General features: G+C 44.7%; 1 protein-coding gene across 3 annotated transcripts in view; it reads left to right on the top strand.

Moving 5' to 3' along the window:
- Positions 1 to 26,499, top strand: part of LOC139263058 (dedicator of cytokinesis protein 2-like) — a 770,661-nt gene that overhangs the window by 497,483 nt on the left and 246,679 nt on the right. For all 3 annotated transcript variants that reach the window (XR_011593033.1, XM_070878576.1, XM_070878575.1), the window contains exon 28: positions 8,241 to 8,339. Coding sequence is in view for 2 of the 3 variants with exons in the window: in XM_070878576.1 (XP_070734677.1) it covers positions 8,241 to 8,339 (99 nt within the window). In the remaining variant the exon portion in view is untranslated. The remainder of the gene's footprint in view (positions 1 to 8,240; positions 8,340 to 26,499) is intronic.

The following is a 26,499-nucleotide window of genomic DNA, read 5'->3' as shown; positions in this document are numbered from 1 at the left end:
TTGTAGAATAATTAAATAGAGATTGCTATGATTAGTCAACAACTCCATTATTGTATCACGTGACTACCAGGATGGTAGACGGCAAACTAGACGGACCACCATCTTTTTCTTGTTTAGCAATTCCTATATTCTTATGATCACCTCACGCTGGTTAGATTCCTTATTGTGTCTTTTATTACGAGAGATTAATTTGCTTTCTTCTTAAGTAGCTAATCAGTATAATGATTAATTTTGATGGGATTTTATTGCATATTGTAAGGTGGGCTAAAAATATAAAAGCAATGGTAACAATGCAGTATACATTCGCTAGGAAATTAGCAGGAATGAAGGGATTTACAGTTCTTATAAAGAGATACATCAGGAGTTTAGACCTGTCACTGGAGCAGAGAGGTTAAAGGGTGAACCTTTAGGGACAACTAGTGGTGGTCTTGAAGATTATTAAGAGTTATGATAAGGTGAATAGTTTCCACTGGTTCGGGAGAAGGAAATGACCGCACACATTTAAGATAATCACAAAAGGAATTAAAGAGCAGGTTGGATAATATTCCATTACACAGAAGGTAGTTAGAGTGGAATTCTCTGCCACAGGCTGTTTTTGAAGCAGAGTCTGTCAACTCTTGTAAAAACACGTTCAATAGTTGCTTAAAAAAAAGAGAAATATTAAAAAGAGTATGGGGAGGAAACAGAAGAGTAGGATTATACTGGGGAGTTGTGGAGAAAAATACACGCAAAGATTTGATGGGCTGAATGGCCTACTTTGTGCTGAAGTATTACAACTCCGACAAACAATTAATTTTAATCTCTAATCTTGTTGGAGCTTTGACAATTTTGTACTTGTCCCTGAGTACAATCACAGTTTGAGTTAGATGCTCGACTTTTATCCACATTATCTGTGGACAAAATACCCTCTTCATCTCCTCTCCTGCAGTTAGAAGCAATTCAGGCCCAGGAGCCTTTATTCAGAATGGCATTAGGTCTCTTGGCATCATTCTTGTCTCCAGCACTCAATAGTGGTCTACAAATTGTGTTGGGAGGCAGAGGTTTCTCACTATCTGCCTCTCTAATATACCAGCATCCCTTTACATTCCTGTTTAGTAAGTGTGCTTATACACATCAAGCGCAGTGCATGTGACAAAACCAACTTTAGCGGTACGGTGATTGTGCCAATCAAATATGTGCACAGTCAAAACAAAATATTGCCAGTCTGGTCGTTTTTTTCCTGGATGTCAGGAGAAGGTCAGGAATGCCTCATGTGCATTGATGACTTGTAAACTTGGGTGGAGAGCTTCGTCTCCCTGTCAGCAGATACAGACCGGTGGATCTGATGCCAGCTGCCGATGGTGAGAATGAGATGTGATCCAAAACTCGGCTGCCCATGTACTAACTCGCACCAAGTTCCATTCACCCATTTCCCCTGTGTTCGCTGACCTACATTGGCTTACGGTTATGCAACACCTCGATTTCAAAATTCTCATCCTTATTTTCAAATCCCTCCATAGCCTTGTCCCTCCCTATCTCTAATCTCCTGCAACCCCATAACCCTCCCCCCGAGATATCTGCGCTCCTCTAATTCTGCCCTCGAGCATCCCTGATTTTAATCGCTCAATCATTGGTGGCCGTGCCTGCAGATGCCTAGACCCTAAGCTCTGGAACTCCCTGCCTAAATCTCTCCGCCTCTCTACCTCTCTTTCCTCCTTCAAGACCCTCCTAAAACATATCTCTTTGACCAAGCTCTTTGGTCACCTGCGCTAATTTATACTTATGAGGCTTGATGCCAAATTTTTTATTTCATACAGTAACACTCCTGTGAAGCGCCTTGGGACGTTTCACTACGTTAAAGGCGCTATAGAAATACAAGTTGTTGTTGTTCATCCATGGGTTTTATTTGGAGGAACCGCCCGCTCTCCCCAACTCCAGAAACTTTGATGCTTCACCTGAGCCAATGGCACCACCGGGTCCTCTTCAATAGCATGTTGGAGGCACTCGGGACAGAAGAAAGAAAAGAGTCCTCCTTATTAAACTGGGAGAAAAGGGATGTTACTGTCCTCAATAACATTTATTTTTACTTAACAGTAAGTCACTAAGGCACTTTATTGGCAAATCAAAGATCACCAAGGTAGCTTCATTCATTCCTCCAGCGAATGGTCTATTCCATAAGACTTGTAAAACACTTGCATTTTTATGACCTCAGGACCTCCAAAAGCACTTTACAGTACCTTTAAAGTGTAGTCATTGTTGTAATGTAGGGAACATGCCAGCCAATTTGGGCACCGCAAGGTCCCACAAAACAGCAATGTGATAATGACCAGATCATCTGTTTAAATGATTGGTTGAGGGATAAATATTGGCCAATTCGCCGGGGATAACTCCCCTTTCTCTTTTCGAAATAGTGCCATGGGATCTTTTACATCCACCCGAGAGGGCAGACGGGGCCTCAGTTTAATGTCTTCGCAAAGAAAGACAACACCTCCAACAGTACAGCACTCTCTCAGCACTGCACTGGAGTGTCGGCCGAGATTATATGCTCATGTCTCTGCATTAAGCTAACTATTGTTGCTGGCTCTTTGAATTGGGCGGTATCTCTTTGCAATGTCTGCTCTTTTCTCTTATATAATAGGAGTGTTGCTGATGGATGAAACAAATACCAGAGCTCAGGGTTTGTCCACAGGCAGCTGAGCCGACAAATGTAAACGGCTGCGGCGTTGCACACTCCCTATCGCTAGCTTCATCCTCCCCAGCCCTTGGGCGTACAACTCAAATGCTCGGATCGCCTCGATAGGCTGGGCAAGGGAAACAGTCGCTGCTCAGGTTGTGACCTGTGACCTCCCTTTGTGTGCTCCCGGGGCCCCTGTAGGAAGTCAAAGAGCAACAGGTCCGATTTCTCCCCACCTCCGACGGCTGCTGTCAAAACCCGCAAAAAGCCACGTCGGTAGTTTGCCTCCTTTATACCAATGTGCCAACTGCAATGATGGTGCTTCTTCTGTGGAGAGCACACCATTAATATTGAAGTGCCCTTTGACTGAGGAAATCACTGCACATTAATCTTCTGCAGTTGGGCGTCACTTCACGCGTGGTTGCCTGCCAATCCATTATGTCTTCACCTGCTGTGGCTCATTAGTAACGTCTTGCTTTTGTTTCCTTACTGCATACTCAAGTGCTGTCCTTGTCTAGCCTCAGCTTCCCGGCTGCTTCCGCTTCATTTCTCCTGCTGTGCCTTCAGTGCAAAGGCAGCTTCGGAAGATCAATTTATCTTACCATCTTGTTGTCTGCTCCATGCCAAGGCTGACTCAGAGCCTCAATGTCTCTGCTTAGTAACTAGTGCAGTTATCAAAAGAATAAATATCAGATGCACTTATTAATGCACATTTAGGGGCTGATTTTCATCAAGTCCTCTGCCTGCCCAAAGTGCCCCCGATGGCTGCCGAGGTACTGGATGGTACTTACAACGGGATATTCATCGCCGGGGTTTCTCGAAGGTCGGCCGGCGGCAAATCAACGACGTACGCCGCCAATCTGGGCAGCAGCGGGCGGGAGCTCTCATTCTCGGTGGCAGAGGCGCTTACCGGCCAAATGTCGCCGAGGATGGAGTCGGGCCCTCGGAGGGCCGAAGATCTGAAAAAAAAATGCAGCAGTAAAAAAAAAAAAATTATTGGAAGACCTCCAGGGGACCCCATCCAGATAAGTCGCTGTGGAAATTTCTTTACAAAAATATTCACTTACCTTTTTTTCAGATTCTTCATACTCACCGTCACGGACCGACCCTCCTCCACACAACGTCCCACTCCCGTTCTGCCGCTGACACCCGCCTCAGGAATCTGGCATCTTGGCGGGCGAGAGCTCAGTTGCGCCACTCGACCGTCTGCTGACATCAGCGGGCGGTTCCCGGCGGCTCCTCCCTCCCGCCCACCTCGAAAGTGGCACAGGGCGGATCAAGAAGAGCAAGGTTGGCGGCAGTGGGTGGTGAGGTGATGAATTTCGGCCCCATAAAGTCTTTATACTGGATGGCCTTAAACTAAATCACTAAATGACAGGGCCCCTAATGAGAAGATACTGAGCTACAAGAAGGATAAATGTATTTTTTGTTCCCAATAACTTCAGTTCCATTTACTGAAGTTATAGTTGGGTCAGTTTTATGAATGTACACTATTGGCTATCAGTGCAGTATGTACGATGTACCGAATGCACTGCAGCAACTTGCCAAGGCTTCTTCGACAACACCTCCCATGCTCGCGACCTCTACCAACTAGAAGGACAAGAGCAGCAGGTGCATGGGAATACCATCATCTCCAAGTTCCCCTCCAAGCCACTCAGCATTCTGACTTGGAAATATATTGCCGTTCCTTCATCATCACTGCGTCAAATCCTGCTACTCCTTCCATAATAGCACTGTGGGAGCACCTTCACCACGCGGACTGCAGCGGTTCAAGGTGGCGGCTCACTACCACCTTCTCAAGGGCAACTAGTAATGGTCAATAAATGCCAGCCTTGCCAGCGAAGTCCAAATCCAGAAAATGAATATAAAAAAATGCAATTGGTTTCTACATTTCTCCATCCTCCCCCAGTGTTATCCGTTCCCCCCCGCCCTCCCCCCACGCCCCCCTCCTGAAGACGCTGATTCTTGCTGGCTGCAGTTCTAGGCAGGACTCGAGCAGTCCTCTGACACTTCAATCTGACACCCATTCTTTACGTGCAACCCTAGAGAGTGAATGTTAGCAGTCTATCCAACTGCAGAAGCATTGCAACCAAGCACATTCCTCAGCTGATGTGATATCCACATCCCTGCACTTTCCAGCAGAGGCTGCTGGACAGCAAAATCAGAAGCAGGAACCTGGGCTAACCCCCGGCCAGCAGATAGCAAGACTAATTGTAGTGTTCCCACTCTGTTTGATGCAGGACAACCCAGGGCAGAACCTAGGACCTTCATCAGAAGAACTTCTGCACTTTAACTCTAACGTGGGGCACACACATCAATAACACATCGGTGATAAACTAGTCTTGAACCTAGACTTGACTATTCCAACGCATGCCTGGCTGGCCTCCCACATTCTACCCTACGTAAACGAGAGGTGATCCAAAACTCGGCTTCCCGTGTCTTAACTCGCACCAAGTTCTGCTCACCCATCACCACTGTGCTCACTGAGCTACATTGGCTCCTGGTTAAGCAATGCCTCAATTTCAAAATTCTCATCCATATTTTTAAATCCCTCCATGGTCTCACCCCTCCCTATCTTTGTACTCTCCACCAGCCCCACAATCCCCCCAGAGATGTCTGTGCTCCTCTAATTCTGCCCTCTTGAGCATCCCTGATTATAATCAATCAACCATTGGTGGCTGTGTCTTCCGTTGCCCACGCCCAAGCTCTGGAACTCTCTGGCTAAATCTTTCCATCTCTCCACCTCTCTTTTTTCCTTCAAGATGCTCCTTAAAACCTATCTCTTTGACCAAGCTTTTGGTCACCTGCGCTAATTTCTACTGATGTGGGTCATTGGCAAGTTTTGTATCTCGTAATACTCGTGAAGCGCCTTGGGACGTTTCACTACGTTAAAAGGCGTTATATAAATACAAGTTGTTGTTGTTGTTGATGATATCAGGGAAAGGTCCATACAGGACAGCCACGCAACATCAGCATTGCTGCAATGTATGGCCAGCCTGAGTGGTCAGCCCTGCCCCAATGGCCAAACCCAAGTCAAATTGGTACAGGAGGAGGCGCCGTATTGAGGTTTGGGGCTGAGGCACAGTACTGGGGAAGTGTAGACGAGGCTTGTCTTGGCACGCAACTGTGTGGGCTTGATGCGGATAGTGGGTGCCTTGAAATGGAGAATGTTCCATTCCCCAGCAGTAACACTTTATGAACCCAAAATTCCCCAAAAGAAACCCTCTATTTGAAAAGGAACGTTTGGCGAAGGGTCGATCGGTAAGTAGTGCTGGCTGGGACTGGAGCCATTGGTTCAGTGAAGGATGTAGGATTGTGAAGAGGACAACATGTGCAGTGATGACAGCTGCCAGCAAGGACACTGGCCTTATATACCAGCTGAGTTGGCTCCCTTTTGGTTTTGTAGCTTTATTGACAGGTGTTCCAACATCTCCCACTCTCCCGAGGCATCTCTGAGTTAACACAGTCACTAATTTGAAATGCCCATCTGCTCTGAATGATTTTCATTTCCACGGAAAAAACAAAATGCTTGACATTCCCAGTGACATCCTTAATCTTAGTATCGAGGCCTCCAATTTCTGTTCTGTTGTCCCAAATTCCCTTCTGAATGCAATCTTTTCCTTGTCTCATGGCCTGGTTTTAGTCACTGTGTTGTTTGCTCTTCAAAGAGTCCTGTACCTTCTCATTAAACCGCACGCCATAGGCCTCGAGATGCTCCTCTCAGCCCCTAACTGGACGCGACAGCAGTTTCTCTCAATCGCCTCCTGGGAATCACTTGGTAATTGCACAGTGTGACTGGGAGATTTCACAAGACATTGCAATGCCAGCTGCAACTTATCAACATTACAAAACTTAAGATGCTCGTGATCGAAGGATTGTGTTCTCTAACTTTGAGAGATTGGGATGCGTATTTCAGGCACGATGAGAATATTTTAGCACCAGTACTGGAAACGCTGCATAAAAATCATCAGAACAGTTCTAAATTTAAAGTGCGAGTTACATGGGTGCTGATTGTCTTTCAAATTAATCGCTGTTTGTGTTAAAGATTCATTTTCAGCTTCCCAGACGGATTTGGTGGGCAAGTACCCTGTCTGGTATGGTACGAAGCTATACCAACCTGCTCTGATCCTTGTCTGAATTGATTTAGTTGCTCTCAGCTTGGATATTGGGTCAAGTGCTTCAGTTGGCCTCAGCACTCCTGGGTTGGAGATGGAGTGGGGAGGAGAGGGAAAAGGCTGGCATTTCAACTTGCCCTGGAGGTAAAACTGGCATTGTGGATCAGCTGCTCATTGTAGAACCTGCCCGATTTTCATTCCCAGGAGATGAATTTCCAGATAATCTGTTTTAGTGATGCTGGTTAAGGGATAAATATTGGTCAGAGCATGAGGAGGCCTCCCCTGCTCTTCTTCAAATCGTGCCATGGGATCTTATGTCCTCCTGGTTTAACGTCTCATCTGAAAGACGACACCTCCGACAGAACTGCACTGGAGTGTCAGCCTAGATTATGCTCAAGCCTCTAGAATGGGATTATAGGGTCTGACCCATATGCGAAATGAGTTTGCCGATCTCATTCCAGTTAATGGGCATGGCCCCACAGGACTAAACTGCCTCTGCTCTGCCACTTAGAGGAGGGCAATGCTGGGTAGCAGCAGCAGCTTCAACGATTGGCCAGCAGCATTTGAATATGAACAGCAGCCACAAGGTACCTGGTGTCAGCTCCATTTCCTCAGTGCTGCGGATCTTTGGGTTCTGGGAACGGATAGAGTCAACTATGGCATTGTACCATTGACCATCTTGGGTGCCCTTGGGTGCGTTAGAATGGCCCCTGCCAATACTCTTCAACTCTGGTACAATTACCATGAGGCGGAGATGTGGAGCAAACTGAGGGTGGTAGGGAAGGTACCACCACCTTTAAACATGCAGCAAGGCAGGCACTGGACAGGGGCAAATGCAGACAGCCAATTTTATGGCTGGATCTTTCCCCATCCCATATTCCTTGATCCTCTGTCCTGGGACTGTCTAAGAACAGACGGTAAAAACAGAGGGAAATGATCCTCAGGAAGTAAAAACAAAATCATCTGGGATCCCTGATCTCGGTCATTACCCAGTGACTCTTTTTTCTCGTAACCAACATTCTAAAGTCATCTTCAACTCAACCAGAAAATATCTGAGTTTCTATTAACTTTATCTGTTTGTCCAAAGAGAAACATTTGAAGGACGAGGAAGCACAGATTAAAGTTCGGGTGGGGGAGGGGGTAAACTGCATTTGCGGTAATCTGGCAAAGCAGATCACCCGCCCAGTTACAGAACCTGCCTGAGCGTGGGGAGAGGGGAGAAGGCGGTTCTGATCGGACTCTGCACTCTCACATGGAGTTATTTCACCCTGCTTTGAAGACCGAAAAAGTACCCTGGATTCAGCATTAGCGCCATTGTGATCACATCAAAGGATTTGGCTTTTAAAGGTGCTCAGGAACTGCTGGTGCAATTGTAGAAATAAAGAAAAGGAAAGAAAGAAAGAGATAGAAAGAGAACTTACATTTATATGACATCTTTCATGGCTAATTCTCTGGGTGTTTCTCCATTACAGAGTAACTTTGTGGCGTGCATGACTGCAATACTCAAGCAGATGGATAACCAGCACTACGCCAGTTATCTGGAATCCTTCCACACAAACCAAGAATTGGTGGTGAGTGAGACTTTTCTATTATTGATGAGTGGGCAGTTAATCTGTCATGTGACCTTTGTGTATTCATCTATTTGCAATTGATGCTTTAAACATTTTTAAGTTCAGGATAGCCATCTTCATTTTAAAATGTTATTTTTGAAGCACTGGTTTATTTGGCTGGGGTGGGGGGGGGGGGGGGCGGTGACGAGTGAAGAGGAGAAGGGATTCTTATCAGAGTTCTTATTTTCTTACATGTGGTTCTATTACCCTGAGATGAAAGCAGAAAAAGTAGCATAGAGTCAGCTTTAGCTCCATTGTGATCACTGTGACCACATCAAAGGATGTGGCATTTGAAGGCCCCCTGTTGTCAAGAGCTACCAGTGTTTGTTATGTAGAAATCTAAAATAATTTATTGTGCGGCAGAGTTGCTGCTGAGGAAACATTTGAGTTTAGCGCAGGGTTTTTGGTGAGGCGTACACGTTGTGTGGTCTTTGGCCCATCCAAAAATCTTAATGCAACCAAGAGCTCAAGAGGTGAATTATTTGAAAACCCAGGCACGTTAACTAGTTCTGGACTTCACACAGAGAGATTCTACCTGTGTTAGTACAAGAAACCGCCAACATGAAAAGCTCGTGTCAGACAGGCCAAGTCTGCTCTTAACATTTTCATTATACAATAGCTTGGAGGGAGTCTGGAGAGAGTCCTTTCAACGCACAGACCCCAGTCCATGGCCACCCATAAATTCATGAAAGATGCAAGTCGATAGATTAAGTTAGTGGACAAAATTGCGGCAGACGGAGTTCAATGTGGTGTATGACGTGTGGAATTACCCCTCGCCTTGTCTAACAGGTTATAGAGTTCGGACTTGAGACTGATGAGAAATTGCACAGTTCTGCCTTTAACCTTTTATTGTTCCTAAGACATATTCAAAACCCCAACCACTATTCGAGCAGCACACCAATAATGTTACAAGAAATCATACATACAATAACCCACAGATGGTCACTCCAGTGTTGATTTTAAATCCTCCTTCCCCGACTGCAGCAGGCTCTCGCAAGTCGAGCTGACTGGCCAGGTCCCTCCTCCCAACTGCCGTAATGATATCCTTCGACTACCATCTTTTATACAGGTTTCCTTGCCGTTCTTAGTAAATCAATAATTCAGGATCGTGAGAGGCGTTCCTTTAATGTTTGATTTGAATTCTGTGACTTGTTAAATTTTCAAACATGCACATACTGTGTTCGCTGCCTTTGTCAGAGCCCAAACTATTTAGTCACTCAAAGAGTTTGCAGAAGTCGGCAATAAGCCATCTGGTCACATTCCACGTGTTACCTTTCGTCCTGTTTTTGCAGAATAATCTTGGTTTGTTTCCTCCCGGTAGACACAAGTGTCGTGTTTTTACAACCTTAGCTTTTTCGTTGCAATCACAAAGTTGCAAAACCGTTCTTGAAATGAAAGGGGTTTGTTTATCCCTGTTGTCTATAATCACCCCTTCAGTACAACTATCTGCCCTGTCCAGGTCTTCCATCACAAAGCAGCTTACAAATTCAACAGTTCATTTTAACAGCATGTTTGCTCATCAAATATCTGCAGCCTATTAGTAAAGCACATCAACGCTGGTTGTCCATCTCCATTTATCAGTAAAAGACAGTCTGTTACATTCACCAACTTTATTTCACTTTGAGAAACCTTGTCACCTGGCAGAGCATTTTAATATATACCAAAATTAAGAATTAAGGATTTGTATATTCTTACAGAGGGGAAGTAGTGGGGAAAAAGCTTGAAGCTATCATTAAGGAAGAAATAGCAGGACATCTAGATAGGAATAGTGCAATCAAGCAGACGCAACATGGATTCATGAAGGGGAAATCATGTTTAACTAATTTACTGGAATTCTTTGAGGATATAACGAGCATGGTGGATAGAGGTGTACCGATGGATGTGGTGTATTTAGATTTCCAAAAGGCATTCGATAAGATACCATACAAAAGGTTGCTGCAGAAGATAAAGGTACGCGGAGTCAGAGGAAATGTATTAGCATGGATCGAGAATTGGCTGGCTAACAGAAAGCAGAGAGTCGGGATAAATGGGTCCTTTTCAGGTTGGCAATCGGTGGTTAGTGGTGTGTCACAGGGATCGGTGCTGAGACCACAACTGTTTACAATATACATAGATGACCTGGAAGACGGGACAGAGTGTAGTGTAACAAAATTTGCAGATGACACAAAGATTAGTGGGAAAGCGGATTGTGTAGAGGACACAGAGAGGCTGCAAAGAGATTTAGATAGGTTAAGCGAATGGGCTAAGGTTTGGCAGATGGAATACAATGTCGGAAAATGTGAGGTCATCCACCTTGGAAAAAAAATCAGTAAAAGGGAATATTATTTGAATGGGGAGAAATTACAACATGCTGCGGTGCAGAGGGACCTGGGGGTCCTGTGCATGAATCCCAAAAGGTTAGTTTTCAGGTGCAGCAGGTAATCAGGAAGGCGAATGGAATGTTGGCCATCATTGCGAGAGGGATGGAGTACAAAAGCAGGGAGGTCCTGCTGCAACTATACAGGGTATTGGTGAGGCAGCACCTGGAGTACTGCATGCAGTTTTGGTCACCTTACTTAAGGAAGGATATACTAGCTTTGGAGGGGGTACAGAGACGATTCACGAGGCTGATTCCGGAGATGAGGGAGTTACCTTATGATGCTAGATTGAGTAGACTGGGTCTTTACTCGTTGGAGTTCAGAAGGATGACGGGTGATCTTATAGAAACATTTAAAATAATGAAAGGGACAGACAAGATAGAGGCAGAGAGGTTGTTTCCACTGGTCGGGGAGACTAGAACTAGGGGGCACAGCCTCAAAATACGGGGGAGCCAATTTAAAGCCGAGTTGTGAAGGAATTTCTTCTCCCAGAGGGTTGTGAATCTGTGGAATTCTCTGCCCAAGGAAGCAGTTGAGGCTAGCTCATTGAATGCATTCAAATCACAGAAAGATAGATTTTTAACCAATAAACGAATTAAGGGTTATGGGGAGCGGGCGGTTAAGTGGAGCTGAGTCCACAGCCAGATCAGCCATGATCTTGTTGAGTGGCGGAGCAGGCTCGAGGGGCTAGATGGCCTACTCCTGTTCCTAATTCTTATGTTCTTAAGTGCGAGGTCATCCACTTTGGACCTAAGAGAGTTAGATCAGTGAATCTTCTATATGTTGATCAGATGGGAACTGTGGAGGAGCAGAGATATTTTGGGGTCCAAATAAGAAATCACTAAAAGCTAGTGCACGGGCACAAAATTAATTAAACAGACCAATGTTAGCCTTTATTGCAAGGGGGCTGGGGTTCAATGGGTGGAACGTATACTACAGATATATAAAGCTCTGGTTAGACTCTACCTTGAGTACTGCATTCAATTCTGGGCACTGTACCTCAGGAAGGATATTTTGGCCCTGAAAGGGGATGCAGCGCAGAATGGGGCTTAATTTCTGAGAAAAAGTTATATAGACTAGATTTGTATTCTCTTGAATGTAAAAGATTAAGAGGTGATCTAATTGAGGTGTTTAAGTTGATTAAGGATTTGATCGGGTAGATAGAGATAAAGGAGCCCCCTTCTTTAAGGCCCATTACCACCTCTAAAATGATAATGGAGCGGATAGTCCTCACTGATTGTCCCCGGGTCGGGAGCGGTGGAAACGGGTTTCCATGCCACCCGTCGGGTGAGCACCGACCTGCTTCCGACTCACGGTGAATCCTTTTCCGACTCCTGCGGGAAATTGCCCCATGGAAAATTGCCCCACGAGAGCGGCTCCACTGCCGGTCGGTGCCAGACGTTGTGACTAGTCAGCGACGCGCTGATGACTCGGAGCGACTGCAGCTTCGATCCAAGGGAACTTCTGCCCCCAGCCACCACGAACACCGCCCAGACCAAGAAAAATAAACAAACAGCTGAATATCGCTCGGGCGGAGAAGAAATTACAAAACTATGTTAAAAGTGCGGCACTTTCTCGTCGGGGGCAATTTAGGCCCCAAACTATTTCCTCTGGTGGTGAGTCCAGAATTAGAGCTAGGGCATTCAGATGTGATGTCACTTAATGGGTAGTGGAAATCTGGAAAACTCTCCCAAAAAGCTGTTGAAGCTGGATCAATGGAAAATGTCATAACTGAGAATGGTAGGTTTTTGTTAGCCAAGGGGTAATAATGATTATGGATCCGAGGCAGGGAGATGAAGTTAAGATACAGATCAGACATTGTCTAATTGAATAGTGGAAACGGCTGAATGGCCTACTACTGTTCCTATGTTCACATGAAAGTCTCCTCCCTCTTGTAGGTGTAAGTGTCCTATGTGAAACGAGTTTGGACTGTCCTTTAAGGGGTGGGCGGGGAGAAAGTGTGGGACTTCAGTGCATAAGTGGCACCGATTGCTTAGAAAGGACAGTAATTATGACTAATGTGGAAAGTGGGGGAAAAGGGGAACAAAATTAATCATGGAATAGGGATGTTTCGCCAAGGTTAGAGGCAAGGCAGAATGGAGGTCAGTTTGCTAATTAATTGGCTATGCTATACCTGGCCTGGGAGTGCTTGCTGCTGAAACCAGAGATGGCAACTCTGGTTGAAGATATTCTGAAATGTTACATCTAATGATCACCCACTTCCAACCAGCCCATGCCCATACTCCCTCACCAAACATGTCCATTACCTTACCGCACCACCTTCCTACTCCAATTGGAAAGTGAACAGACTCTTCCTTACCCGGTTAGATGAACAGCCTTTCTTCTAACTTCCAAGTTTTTTTTTGTGCCGCCTGTGATTTTTCTCCTGGTTGCTTATATCAGTGTTTGGGAGATGAATCAATAATTCCTGGAGACATCAGGACAAACCGAAAAGGTTGGCAACTGTGCCTGATGCTGGGGGCCTGAAACGGGAATAGTTTCATTCCATTTCTCAGTACCATTTGATTGTACCCCACCCACCACCTTAAACATTCACTCCCTCTCTCCATGGCTGCAGTAGGTACCATCTCCAAGATGCACTGCAGCAACTCGCTAAGGCTTCTTCGGCAGCACCTCCCAAACCTGCGACCTCTACCACCTAGAAGGCGTATGGGAACACCACCACCTCCACGTTCCCCTCCAAGTCATACTATCCTGACTTGAAGCATATCACCGTTCCTTCATTGTCGCTGGGTCAAAATCCTGGCACTCCCTCCCTACCCGCACTGTGGGAGTACCTTCACCACACGGACTGCAGCGGTTCAAGAATGTGGCTCACCACCACCTTCTCAAGGGCAATTATGGATGACCAATAAATGCTGATCTTGCCAGTGATGCCCACATCCCATGAATGAATTTTTGAAAAAATCTTCCCTCACCAATGAGCTTGTATGTTCACTTGTTTCCTCAGCAAATTCATGATGTTTTTAAATCATGAATTTTTGGATTACAAGACAAAAAGAACAGCAGATGGCTATTAAAGTGGATAAAAATAAGAGAATGTTTACTGGAACAGGAATTTTGAAACGTGTACAGAATTAATAGGCACAGTTTTCCTTGTAGATTGCAGCTCCAGGCAGCCTCCCATCTAAATACATGCCAGTCATAGCTTAGCTTCCAAGATCAGAAAAGGTCTCAGGGTGGTTTGGTCATGGGCCTAAAACTACAGCATCCAAGTATCTCCAGGTGGCCTGTCATCCACCTGGGGCATTTTATTGAAGCATAAAATGTAACCATGTTGAATTAGTAATGTTCAAATGTACAATATTGCTTGCAGTCCTTGGCATCCTTACTCTCAAATAGATATTCATTAGTAATGGTTTAGAAAAGATTAACAAGGATAGCTGTGAAACACAAAACCTGCAGGGCTAGAAATTGCGAAGCGCCCTGTTTGGGGCGATAGCGTTTCAGGGAGTACAGGAGTAGCGTAATGGGGAAAAGATTTTCTGATTCCGGGAACTTCTGCTTTAGCGCTCCAAGGGAAGTGGAGCGTTTATTCAAGCGGTACCACTTCCCTTAGAGCGCTAAAGTCAGCAAGAGAGGCGGTAGCAGCAGAGCGCTGAATAATGTTCTGTGCAGCGCTGCCATCTTTGGAGGCTCCTTTCCTCAATTCAATCTTCATCCTATCTCTGTGGGACCACGGGACCCGCACTATGTGTATAACAGCCCCAAGACACTATAAGAGAGTGCAGGGCTGACGAATCACGCGGTCCAAAGAGAGCGAAAAAGACACCAGACTGGGGAGATTAATACATTTTGCCCTACCTGACCACCACTACCTTTAAATACCGTTCCCCAAGTGGCCAGCTGAGGTGACAATGCCTCCTGCAGCTGTCATTATTGATGTCCGGCGATGCTGCAGGATGCGGAAGCGGATATCCCATCCCGGCCGCTAAAGCAGCGCTGCGTACTGGATGATGTCACGGTCTATGGGGTGCAAGAAAATGAGGCAGTAAGTGTTAGTGCCAGCGCAGGTTGCGGACGTCGGTCAATTGTGAAGGGGAAATCATGCTCGACAAATCTTCTGGAATTTTTTGAGGATGTTTCCAGTAGAGTGGACAAGGGAGAACCAGTTGATGTGGTGTATTTGGACTTTCAGAAGGCTTTCGACAAGGTCCCACACAAGAGATTAATGTGCAAAGTTAAAGCACATGGGATTGGGGATAGTGTGCTGATGTGGATTGAGAACTGGTTGTCAGACAGGAAGCAAAGAATAGGAGTAAATGGGTACTTTTCAGAATGGCAGGCAGTGACGAGTGGGGTACCGCAAGGTTCTGTGCTGGGGCCCCAGCTGTTTACATTGTACATTAATGATTTAGACGAGGGGATTAAATGTAATATCTCCAAATTTGCGGATGACACTAAGTTGGGTGGCAGTGTGAGCTGCGAGGAGGATGCTATGAGGTTGCAGAGTGACTTGGATAGGTTAGGTGAGTGGGCAAATGCATGGCAGATGAAGTATAATGTGGATAAATGTGAGGTTATCCACTTTGGTGGTAAAAACAGAGAGACAGACTATTATCTGAATGGTGACAGATTAGGAAACGGGGAGGTGCAACGAGACCTGGGTGTCATGGTACATCAGTCATTGAAGGTTGGCATGCAGGTACAGCAGGCGGTTAAGAAAGCAAATGGCATGTTGGCCTTCATAGCGAGGGGATTTGAGTACAGGGGCAGGGAGGTGTTACTACAGTTGTACAGGTGAGGCCACACCTGGAGTATTGTGTACAGTTTTGGTCTCCTAACTTGAGGAAGGACATTCTTGCTATTGAGGGAGTGCAGCGAAGGTTCACCAGACTTATTCCCGGGATGGCGAGACTGATATATCAAGAAAGACTGGATCAACTGAGTTCAGAAGAATGAGAGGGGATCTCATAGAAACGTTTAAAATTCTGATGGGTTTAGACAGGTTAGATGCAGGAAGAATGTTCCCAATGTTGGGGAAGTCCAGAACCAGGGGTCACAGTCTAAGAATAAGGGGTAAGCCATTTAGGACTGCAATGAGGAGAAACTTCTTCAGTGGTGAACCTGTGGAATTCTCTACCACAGAAAGTTGTTGATGCCAATTCACTAAATATATTCAAAAAAGGAGTTAGATGTAGTCCTTACTACTAGGGGGATCAAGGGGTATGGTGAGAAAGCAGGAATGGGATACTGAAGTTGCATGTTCAGCCATGAACTCATTGAATGGTGGTGCAGGCTCGAAGGGCTGAATGGCCTACTCCTGCACCTATTTTCTATGTTTCTATCTCGTCGCGCCCAGTCGGTAACCCGTTAGCACCTGTGGGATGCGGTAACAGGGTGCTAACGGGAGGCGCAAAGCAGGCCAATTTCTCCCCCTAATTTATAACGGGAGAGTCACAGACCTTAACATGTTTTTAACTGGTGAATCTTTAAAGCTTGGTAACTACACTCCATATGTATGAATGATTAACACCATTTTAGCAAGGGAGCCAACTCATGTAAAGTAGAAGGGTTAACGTCCCTGTTAAAATAGAGAAGGAAGGAATTTGAGAAAACATTTCTTCTGGGAGGCTTTATAAAGAAAATATACTTCGCAAATGTTCTAGTGTTAAACTTGTTGTTATTTTGCACATCGGAAACACCTCTACCCACTTCGAATGGCTGTTGATCACAATGAACAATTGCTGTCCTTCTACCTCAGAAAAATCGATAGGTAACCTTTGCCACACCCGGGGAGGCCATTTCCATGGCTGTAATAGTACTGATGGTGGTTTTGTGCTTACCGATTGACATGTTGTGCACTGACTAACGATGTACTCAATATCTATATTTAGACCTGGCCACCATAAGTAACTGCATGCAAAGGTCTTGGTCAAGCGCATTCCCAAGTGCTGGTCAGGAAGATCTTCTAATAATTTGGATCCGAATTTATTTGGTGTAACCATTCTTGGCACCCCACATGAATCAATTTTATCTGCTGATAATGCATTCCTAGGAACGAAGTATGAATGAATATCTTTCTCTGTTACCTGGTTTGGCCAGCCATTTACGATGTAATCATACACCTTTGACATAACTGGGTCACGTTTGGTTGCTTTACCAATCTCTTCAGCTGTGACTGGCAATTCATCAATGTATGATAAATAGAACACTTCTTCCCTATTGGGTGTAACTTGTGATGGGGAAGGCAACCTCGACATAACATCAGTATTACTGTGATCAGCTGATCATCCATACTCAATGTCACACATATATGCTGACAGAATCAACGCCCATCTCTGCATCTGGGCTGCAGCTAATGTTGGAACTGGGGACTTTGGATGGAGGATTGCTGTCAGGGGCTTATGATCTATAACGATGGTAAACTTACGACCATAAAGTATTTATGGAACTTATTGACCCCAAAAATTAATGCCAAAGCTACCCTTTCAATTTGCGCATAATTACTCCTACTGGCACAGAGTGCGTAAAGCAAAAGCAATTGGTCTCTCCTCCCCACTCTGTAGTACATGAGAGATCAATGCCCCAACTCCATACAGAGAGGCATCACATGCTAGCTTAATCTCCTTAGATACGTCATAGTGAACTAACATGGTGCTCTCTACCAATTGGCTTTTACACTCCTTGAATGTTGTATCACATTCTTCTGACCACTTCCACTGGACCTGTTTTTTCAATAGTTCATTCAGTGGATGTACTACTGTAGTCAAATTTGGTAGGAACTTTCCATAATACTTCCAAAGACCCCAAAAATGATCGAAGTTCAGTGACATTCTTGGGTGTGGGTGCTCTTCTGATTGCATCCACCTTTCCCTTGGTTGGATGTAAACCATCTTTGTCTACGCTGTGCCTTAAGTACTCCACTGAGTTTTGAAATAACTCACACTTCTGAACAGTCAGTCACTCATATGCTATGCTTCTCTAGCCATTTGAGCACTTCATTCAATATGTTATTATGGATTTGCCTGTTTTGTGCTGAAATGAGTACGCCCTCTAAATGACATACTACCCCTTCAATACCTTGCAAAATCTGGTTTATCACCCCTTGGAATATGGCAGGGGTGGAAAACACCAAATGGTAGCCTATTAAATTGATATAGGCCTAGATGAGTATTTATAGTCAAGCATGACTTGGACTCCTCATCTAGTTCAAGCTGTAAGTCGGCATTCGTAAGATCCAACTTTGGGAAGATCTGTCCACCTGTCAGCACTGTGACCAAATCTTCTACATTTGGCAATGTATTGGGGAGATTACAAAAGAACTTGGTTTACGGTTACTTTATAATCACCACACAACCTTACCTTACCATAGGACTTAGGTACAACAACAATGGGTGTAGCCCAATTACATCGATCTATCTTAGAGATAAAGTTTTCAGTCTCTAGTCTTTTGAGTTCTTGCTCAACTTTCTCCTTGAGTGCATATGGTACAGAACGTGGCTTGCAGTAAACTGGTCTAGTGTCCTTCTGTACTCTGACACTCGCCTTGAAGCCTTGGATCAGACTGCCTTCGCAGAACTCCTTCAATTATTTCTTAATGACATCATCCTTCAATGCAAATCTCATTTCAACACGAAAAATCTCATTGCAATCCAGCTTCAGTGATCCCAACCAATTTCTTGCCTCGTGAGACAGGCATGTCTCTTGCCACTATTGAGAGACAAGCTCTGAAATTGATCCTTGTATTTCACTGGTACAGTGATTGACCTAGCACAGGAATTTGCTCTCCTGAGTAGCCTCACAGCTCTACCTTGGATTTCTCCAATCGGAAATCACGCAATTTGTTGAGATATAGCACTTCCGGTACTACGCTCACTAATGCACCTGTGTCGATTTCCATGGACATCCTGGTTCCTGCAGCATCTACTTGGATGATGATACTTTTCAAATCGCTGTTCGATACACTTGTGCTCCTGATGATGTGTATCTCTTCATCCTGTTGCTTTTCTTCCATGCTGTGTAGCTTCTAGGGATTTCTAATTATAGCCTTGAAAGTTGGTTTACTGTTCAGTCTTCAAAAAATGCCCAGTTTTCCTGCAGAAGGAACACTCTGCCTTCACATATGAACAACTTTGAGTAATGTGTTGTCCCAGGCACTGATAGCAGGATTTCAATGCTCTGTTACCATTACCAGTTGCTGAGACCTTGGGGCCCAACTGCCTTTTTCTTTTAACCTGCAGGCGGTTCACCTCGATTGTCTGATGACTGGAAACGGTACGAAATTCTCAGGAATATTGGTCGGCCATGTCCATTGAAATGGCTGTCTGACAAGTTAGGGGTTGTCAACAACTTTCTTCTGATTGCTTCATTTTTCATCCCACAAACAAAGTGGTAACGCAATGCTTGGTCCTGAAAGTTTCCGAAATGACAGTGAATGGATAGCTTTTTTAAATGCTACAATGATATTAATTACCTGACAAGGGTCTCATATTCCAAAATGATAACTTTCAGCAATTTCCAGTGGCTCAGGACTGTAGTGCTGTAATTTCTCTCCTTAAAATTATGTGTACTTTGGCTTGTGGGAACAAGCACATTTATCAGGGTTTCATACACCTCACGGTCTGCTTCATTTAGGAAAATATCCCATTTTCTTTCTAAAATCACCTGTTTACTTTTACCTGATTACTGTTTTCATCATCGGGGACTTCGATGATAATATTCACATTGAAAAACATTTCTAGCCGCTCCACACACGATCTGAAAATCTCTCGATCATGGTGAAACTTCCCCAAGTGCCCTATTATTCCCATAGGTGCGGCCAATTGGACTCTTTGGTTCAGCCAAGTGTACTTGTAACTTATCTTGGATTTTTAGCTATTCTGCAACACAAATGACCTCTCTAGTCTCTCTGTTGTTTGGCTGAAATCATCCACCAACAAAAATGTCAACTCAGGTATCCAGGAATCCAATCCTTCAATACCAATGTGGTATATTTTCTACAACATCACAACACACTCAGACTCCAAGATAGCTTCAACATAGGAAATTGGCAGGTGACCTGTCACTTGATGCCTTTATTTTATTTACATCAATGGCTGCATTACCATAGTAGTCCACTAGGTGGAGCTATATATTACAAGCGGGAAAGTGACACATACACGGAATCTTTAAAAAAAGACAGAGACAGACATAGTATGAAAGAGAAACACCGAAATAAGGAGAGATAGTTGCTTTGGAGGCAGTTCAGAGAAGGTTCACTAGGTTGATTCCGGGGATGAGGGGGTTGACTTATGAGGAAAGGTTAAGGAGGTTGGGCCTCTACTCATTGGAATTTAGAAGAATGAGAGGTGATCTTATCAAAACGTATAAGATTATGAGGGTGCTTGACAAGGTGGATGCAGAGAGGATGTTTCCACTGATGGGGGAGTCTAGAACTTGAGGGTATGATCTTAGAATAAGGGGCCGCCCATTTAAAATAGAGATGAGGAGAAATTTCTTCTCTCAGAGGGTTGTAAATCTGTGGAATCTACTGCCTCAGAGAGCTGTGGAAGCTGGGACATTGAATATATTTAAGACAGAAATAGACAGTTTCTTAAACGATAAGAGGATAAGCGGTTATGGGGAGCGGGTGGGAAAGTGGAGCTGAGTCCATGAGCAGTTCATAGAAACATAGAAAATAGGTGCAGGAGTAGGCCATTCGGCCCTTCGAGCCTGCACCAACATTCAATAAGATCATGGCTAATCATTCCCTCAGTACCCCTTTCCTGCTTTCTCTCCATACCCCTTGATCCCCTTAGCCGTAAGGGCCATATCTAACTCCCTCTTGAATATATCCAATGAATTGCCATCAACAACTCTCTGCGGCAGGGAATTCCACAGGTTAACAACTCTGAGTGAAGAAGTTTCTCCTCATCTCAATCCAAAATGGCCTACCCCTTATCCTAAGACTATATTCCCTGGTTCTGGACTTCAACATCGGGAACATTCTTCCCGGACCTAACCTGTCCAGTCCCGTCAGAATCTTATACGTTTCTATGAGATCCCCTCTCATCCTTCCAAACTCCAGTGAATAAAGGCCCAGTTGATCCAATCGCTCCTCATGACAGTCCAGCCATCCCTGGAATTAGTCTGGTGAACCTTCACTGCACTCCCTCAATAGTAAGAACGTCCTTCCTCAGATTAGGAGACCAAAACTGAACACAATATTCCAGGTGAGACCTCACCAAGGCCCTGTACAACTGCAATAAGACCTCCCTGCTCCTAAACTCAAATCCCCGAGCTATGAAGCCCAACATACCATTTGCCTTCTTCACCGCCTGCTGTACCTGCATGCCAACTTTCAATGACTGATGAACCATGACGCCCAGGCCTCGTTGCATCTCCCCTTTTCCTAATCTGCCACCATTCAGATAATATTCTGCCTTTGTGGTTTTGCCCCCAAAAAATGGATAACCTCACATTTATCTACATTATACTGCATCTGCCATGCATTTGTTCACCTAACCTGTTCAAGTCATCCTGCAGTCTCTTACCGTCCCCCTCACAGCTCACACCGCCACCTAGTTTAGTGTCATATGCAAACTTGGAGATATTACACTCAATTCCTTCATCTAAATCGTTAATGTATATTGTAAAGGGCTGGGATCCCAGCACTGAGCCCTGCGACACTCCACTAGTCACTGCCTGGCATTCTGAAAAGGACCCGTTTATCCCGACTCTCTGCTTCCTGTCTGCCAACCAGTTCTCTATCCAAGTCAGTACATTACCCCCAATACCATGCACTTTGATTTTGCACACCAATCTCTTGTGCGGGACCTTGTCAAAAGCCTTTTGAAAGTCCAAATACATCACATCCACTGGTTCTTCCTTGTCCACTCTGCTAGTTACATCCTCAAAAAATTCCAGAAGATTCGTCAAGCATGATTTCCCTTTCATAAATCCATGCTGACTTGGAGCAATCCTGTTGTTGCTTTTCAAATGCACTGCTATTTCATCCTTAATGATTGATTCCAACATGTTCCCCACTACTGATGTCAGGCTAACTGGTCTATAATTACCAGTTTTCTCTCTCCCTCCTTTTTTAAAAAAGTGGTGTTACATTAGCTACCCTCCAGTCCATAGGAACTGATCCAGAGTCGATAGACTGTTGGAAAATGATCACCAATTCATCCACGATTTCTAGGGCCACTTCCTTAAGTACTCTGGGATGCAGACTATCAGGCCCCGGGGATTTATCGGCCTTCAATCCCATCAATTTCCCAAACACAATTTCCCGCCTAATAACGATATCCTTCAGTTACTCCTAGTACATTCGGAAGGTCATTTGTGTCTTCCTTCGTGAAGACAGAACCGAAGAATTTGTTCAATTGGTCTGCCATTTCTTTGCTCCCCATTATAAATTCACCTGAGTCCGACTGCAAGGGGCCTACATTTGTCTTCACTAATCTTTTTCTCTTCACATATTTATAGAAACTTTTGCAGTCAGTTTTTATGATCAATGTAAGCTTCCTCTCATACTCTATTTTCCCCCTCTTAATTACACTTCGTCCTCCTCTGTTGAATTCTAAATTTCTCCCATCCTCAGGTTTGTTACTTTTTCTAGCCAATTTCTATGCCTCTTCCTTGGTTTTAACACTATCCTTAATTTCCCTTGTGAGCCATGGTTGAGCCACCCTCCCAGTTTTATTTTTACTCTAGACAGGGATATACAATTGCTGAAGTTCATCCATGTGATCTTTAAATGTTTGCCATTGCTTATCCACCGTCAACGCTTTAAGTATCCTTTGCCAGTCTATTCTAGCCAATTCACGCCTCATACCATCGAAGTTACCTTTCCTTAAGTTCAGGACCCTAGTTTCCGAATTAAATGTGTCACTCTCCTGCTTAATAAAGAATTAATACCATATTATGGTCACTCTTCCCCAAGGGACCTCGCACAACAAGATTGCTAATTAGTCCCTTCTCATTACACATCACCCAGTCTAGGATGGCCAGCTCTCTAGTTGGTTCCTCGACATATTGGTCTAGAAAACCATCCCTAATACATTCCAGGAAATCCTTCTCCACCACATTGCTACCAGTTTGGTTAGCCCAATCAATATGTAGATTAAAGTTGCCCATGATAACTGCTGTACCTTTATTGCACACATCCCTTATTTCTTGTTTGATGCTGTCCCCAACCTCACTACTACTGTTTGGTGGTCTGTACACAACTCCCACTAGTGTTTTCTGCCTTTTGGTATTCCGTAGCTCCACCCATACCGATTCCACATCATCCAGGCTAATGCCCTCCTTACTATTGCATTAATTTCCTCTTTAACCAGCAACGCCACCCTGCCTCCTTTTCCCCTCTGCCTATCCTTCCTAAATGTTGAATACCCCTGGATGTTGAGTTCCCAGCCTTGGTCACCCTGGAGCCATGTCTCCGTGATGCCAATTATATCATAATCGTTAATAGCTGCCTGCGCAGTTAATTCATCCACCTTATTCTGAATACTCCTCGCATTGAGGCACAGAGCCTTCAGGCTTGTATTTTTAACACACTTTGCCCCTTTAGAATTTTACTGCAATGTGGCCCTTTTTGTTTTTTGCCTTGGGTTTCTCTGCCCTCCACTTTTACTATTCTCCTTTCTATCTTTTGCTTCTGCCTCCATTTTATTTCCCTCTGTCTCCCTGCATAGGTTCCCATCTCCCTGCCATGTTCGTTTAACTCCTCCCCAACAGCACTAGCAAACACTCCCCCTAGGACATTGGTTCAGCCATGATCTGATTGAATGGCGTAGCAGGCTCGAGAGGCCGTATGGCCTACTCCTGTTCCTATTTCTTATGAGAGACGGGGAAACAGAGGGAGTGAGAAAAAAAACACAGGCAGACAAAAGGGATGCAGAGAGGAAATAAAATAAAATGTAAAATAAATGAAATAATTAATTGCAAACCTTTTTTAAGAAAGAAAAATACAAAAAGTTATTTGAATAATATGAGGTTTCTCTGCTTGCAAAACAAAGTATTTTGGAGGGCTTCCAGCTCTCATTATCAAGGTTCACACATGACAAATGGCCATTTGGACAATGTCCCATGTCCTGGAACTGCACCCCTGCAAGAGTGCACCTTCAGGAGAGTGCAGTGAAAAACTGAACCCCAACAAACTCCCTTTCATGACACTCCTCTCTCTATTGCTGCACTTCTCATTCAGCCATATCACTCCTGCAGTCTTCCAACTTGCACCCACCATCTCACCAAACTACAATACCGAACCATCATTTGTGCTCGGGATATTCAGAAGGTCACTGCCATCACCCAGGAGCCAAGTTCCTACAAACAGAGACGCCAGGAAATACTAACCTGATGTTAGGAGATAAAAGGTAGAAATTGCACTTTTATTTTAAAATACTGATCAATATTTCAGGGCCCAAACTTACTTAGTTCATATCTAAGCTGCCAGGAAAAGTTATTTCCACCCTCTGGAGAGTAGGACCTGCAATATAAAAAGCCCAAAAACAAATTTACGGCAAAAATCTCTGCAACAAGCACAGTAAACGTCAAACGTAGGTTTATATCTGCAGAAAATGATGCAATCTCAGTTTACTTGGGTTATTTAATAGGACCTGGCTTGGACTATTGCCAATCTATAATAATACTTATATTTATATAGCACTTTTTAAAAAGCACCCAGTGATTTGTTCTTGAAGTGCAGCGACTGTCGTTATGTTGGCAAGTAGGCCAGCCATTCTGCTCCCAAAGTGAGAGGAACGAGTAATCGATCTGCTTTCAAGGAATTTTGGCCAGGGCACCAGGAAAAGTCCCTGCTCTTCAGGACTCAATATACAATCTCAGCTGAATGAAAGAACTTCTGACATTGCAGCACTCTTTCAGTAATGGGCTGAATGTGTTATAGGAACTTAGGAATTACAAGATGCAAAAAGACAAAGGTCCATCTAGTTCTCTGCCTATTATCCTGGTAGCCGCATGATACAACAATATTGGAGTTGTTGACTGATCATAGCAATCAATCGCTATCAATTAGTCTACAACAGAGCCAGACATGAGAAGAGGAAAACTGCCAGCTTTGGCACTCATCGGTCCAACGTCCCCTGTTCCTGCCTGTTATGTATGTTAACTGGGTTTTCCCTGCCACCAGAGAGCGCGACTATCGGAATCCTAATGGTCACTGGCAGACACATGCAAGCCGTGTATATTATATTGGCAGCCATGTTGAATCCTCACTTTGAGAATAAATAAACTGGACTAAGGCCATGCCTGAACTAGCTCACCATACTTAGGTATCAAATAACTCCACGAGACTAACAATTGGTGACGAATAAAAAATACGAACTTTCACACAACCATGTCTGTTGGAATTTTGGAGAGATTCGTGGAAGGGGAAGACTAGGAGGATTTCACTGATCGCCTCGACCAGTACTTCGTAGCCAACGGATTGGAAGGAACCGATAACGCAATTAAGCGCAGGATGCTAAGAAGCTGCAGGGTGACTTGGACAGGTTAAGTGAGTGGGCAAATGCATGGCAGATGCAGTATAATGCAGATAAATGTGAGGTTATCCACTTTGGTGGCAAAAACTGGAAGGCAGAATATTATCTGAATGGTGACAGATTAGGAAAAGGGGAGGTGCAACGCGACCTGAGTGTTATGGTACATCAGTCATTGAAAGTTAGCATGCAGGTACAGCAGGCTTTGAAGGTGGCAAATGGCATATTGGCCTTCATAACGAGAGGATTTGAGTATAGGAGCAGGGAGGTCTTACTGCAGTTGTACAGGGCCTTGGTGAGGCCACACCTGGAATATTGTGTACTGTTTTGGTCTCCGAATCTGACGAAGGACGTTCTTGCTATTGACGGAGTGCAGCGAAGGTTCACCAGACTGATTCCGGGATGGCAGGACTACCATATGGCAGGTGTGTCTCTGTAAAGCATGCCCCCATGTTCCGCCACCAGGGAGCGCATCCCCTGAAGTCCCAAGGGATCCCAGCATCCCTTGGGAGCAGTGTATATAAGCCGGCCCCCAAGTCCTGTTCCTCACTCTGAAGTGTCTTAATAAAGATTGAGGTCACTGTTACTTTAACCTCCCTGTGTGCAGTCTCATCTGTGTTAGGAACACAATAGGATACATGACACCTTGCACATGTTGCTGAGAAAGGTTAACGACTGGGTTTGGGGAAAATCTCAAGACAGAGTCTTTGAGAAGGCCAGGAACCTGCTATGTTCCAATAAATTACTGGTACACTATGACCCATGTAAGCGGTTAGTGCGGGCCTGCGACGCCTCATCATATGGGGTCGGTTGTGTGCTCCAGCAAGCCAATGTATCAGGCAAACTCCAACCAGTTGCATACGCATCCAGAAGTCTGTCTAAGGCTCAAAGATCCTATAGTATGGTAGAGAAAGAGGCTTTAGCATGTGTATATGGGGTTAGGAAAATGCATCAATACCTGTTTAAGCTTCGGTTTGAACTTGAAACAGATCACAAGCCGCTCATTTCATTGTTTTCTGATAGCAAAAGTATAAACACCAATGCCTCGTCCCGCATCCAAAGATGGGCACTGACATTATCCGCTTATGATTATGTCATCCGCCACAGACCAGACACTGAAAATTGCTGATGCACTTAGCCGGCTACCATTGCCCACAACCGAAGCGGAAATGGTGCAGCCTGCAGACTTGCTGCTGGTCATGGATGCCTTCGAGAGCAAGGGGTCACCCCTCACGGCTCATCAAGTTAGGATCTGGACCAGCCAGAATCTTATACTGTCAAGCGTAACAAGGTGTCCCCTAAATGGAAATTGGT

The sequence above is a fragment of the Pristiophorus japonicus genome, chromosome 4 (genome assembly GCF_044704955.1).
Source record: "Pristiophorus japonicus isolate sPriJap1 chromosome 4, sPriJap1.hap1, whole genome shotgun sequence".
In the NCBI taxonomy this organism is placed as follows: domain Eukaryota; kingdom Metazoa; phylum Chordata; class Chondrichthyes; family Pristiophoridae; genus Pristiophorus; species Pristiophorus japonicus.
Note: the sequence above shows the minus strand (reverse complement) of the source record. Positions and strands in the feature narration are given on the sequence as shown.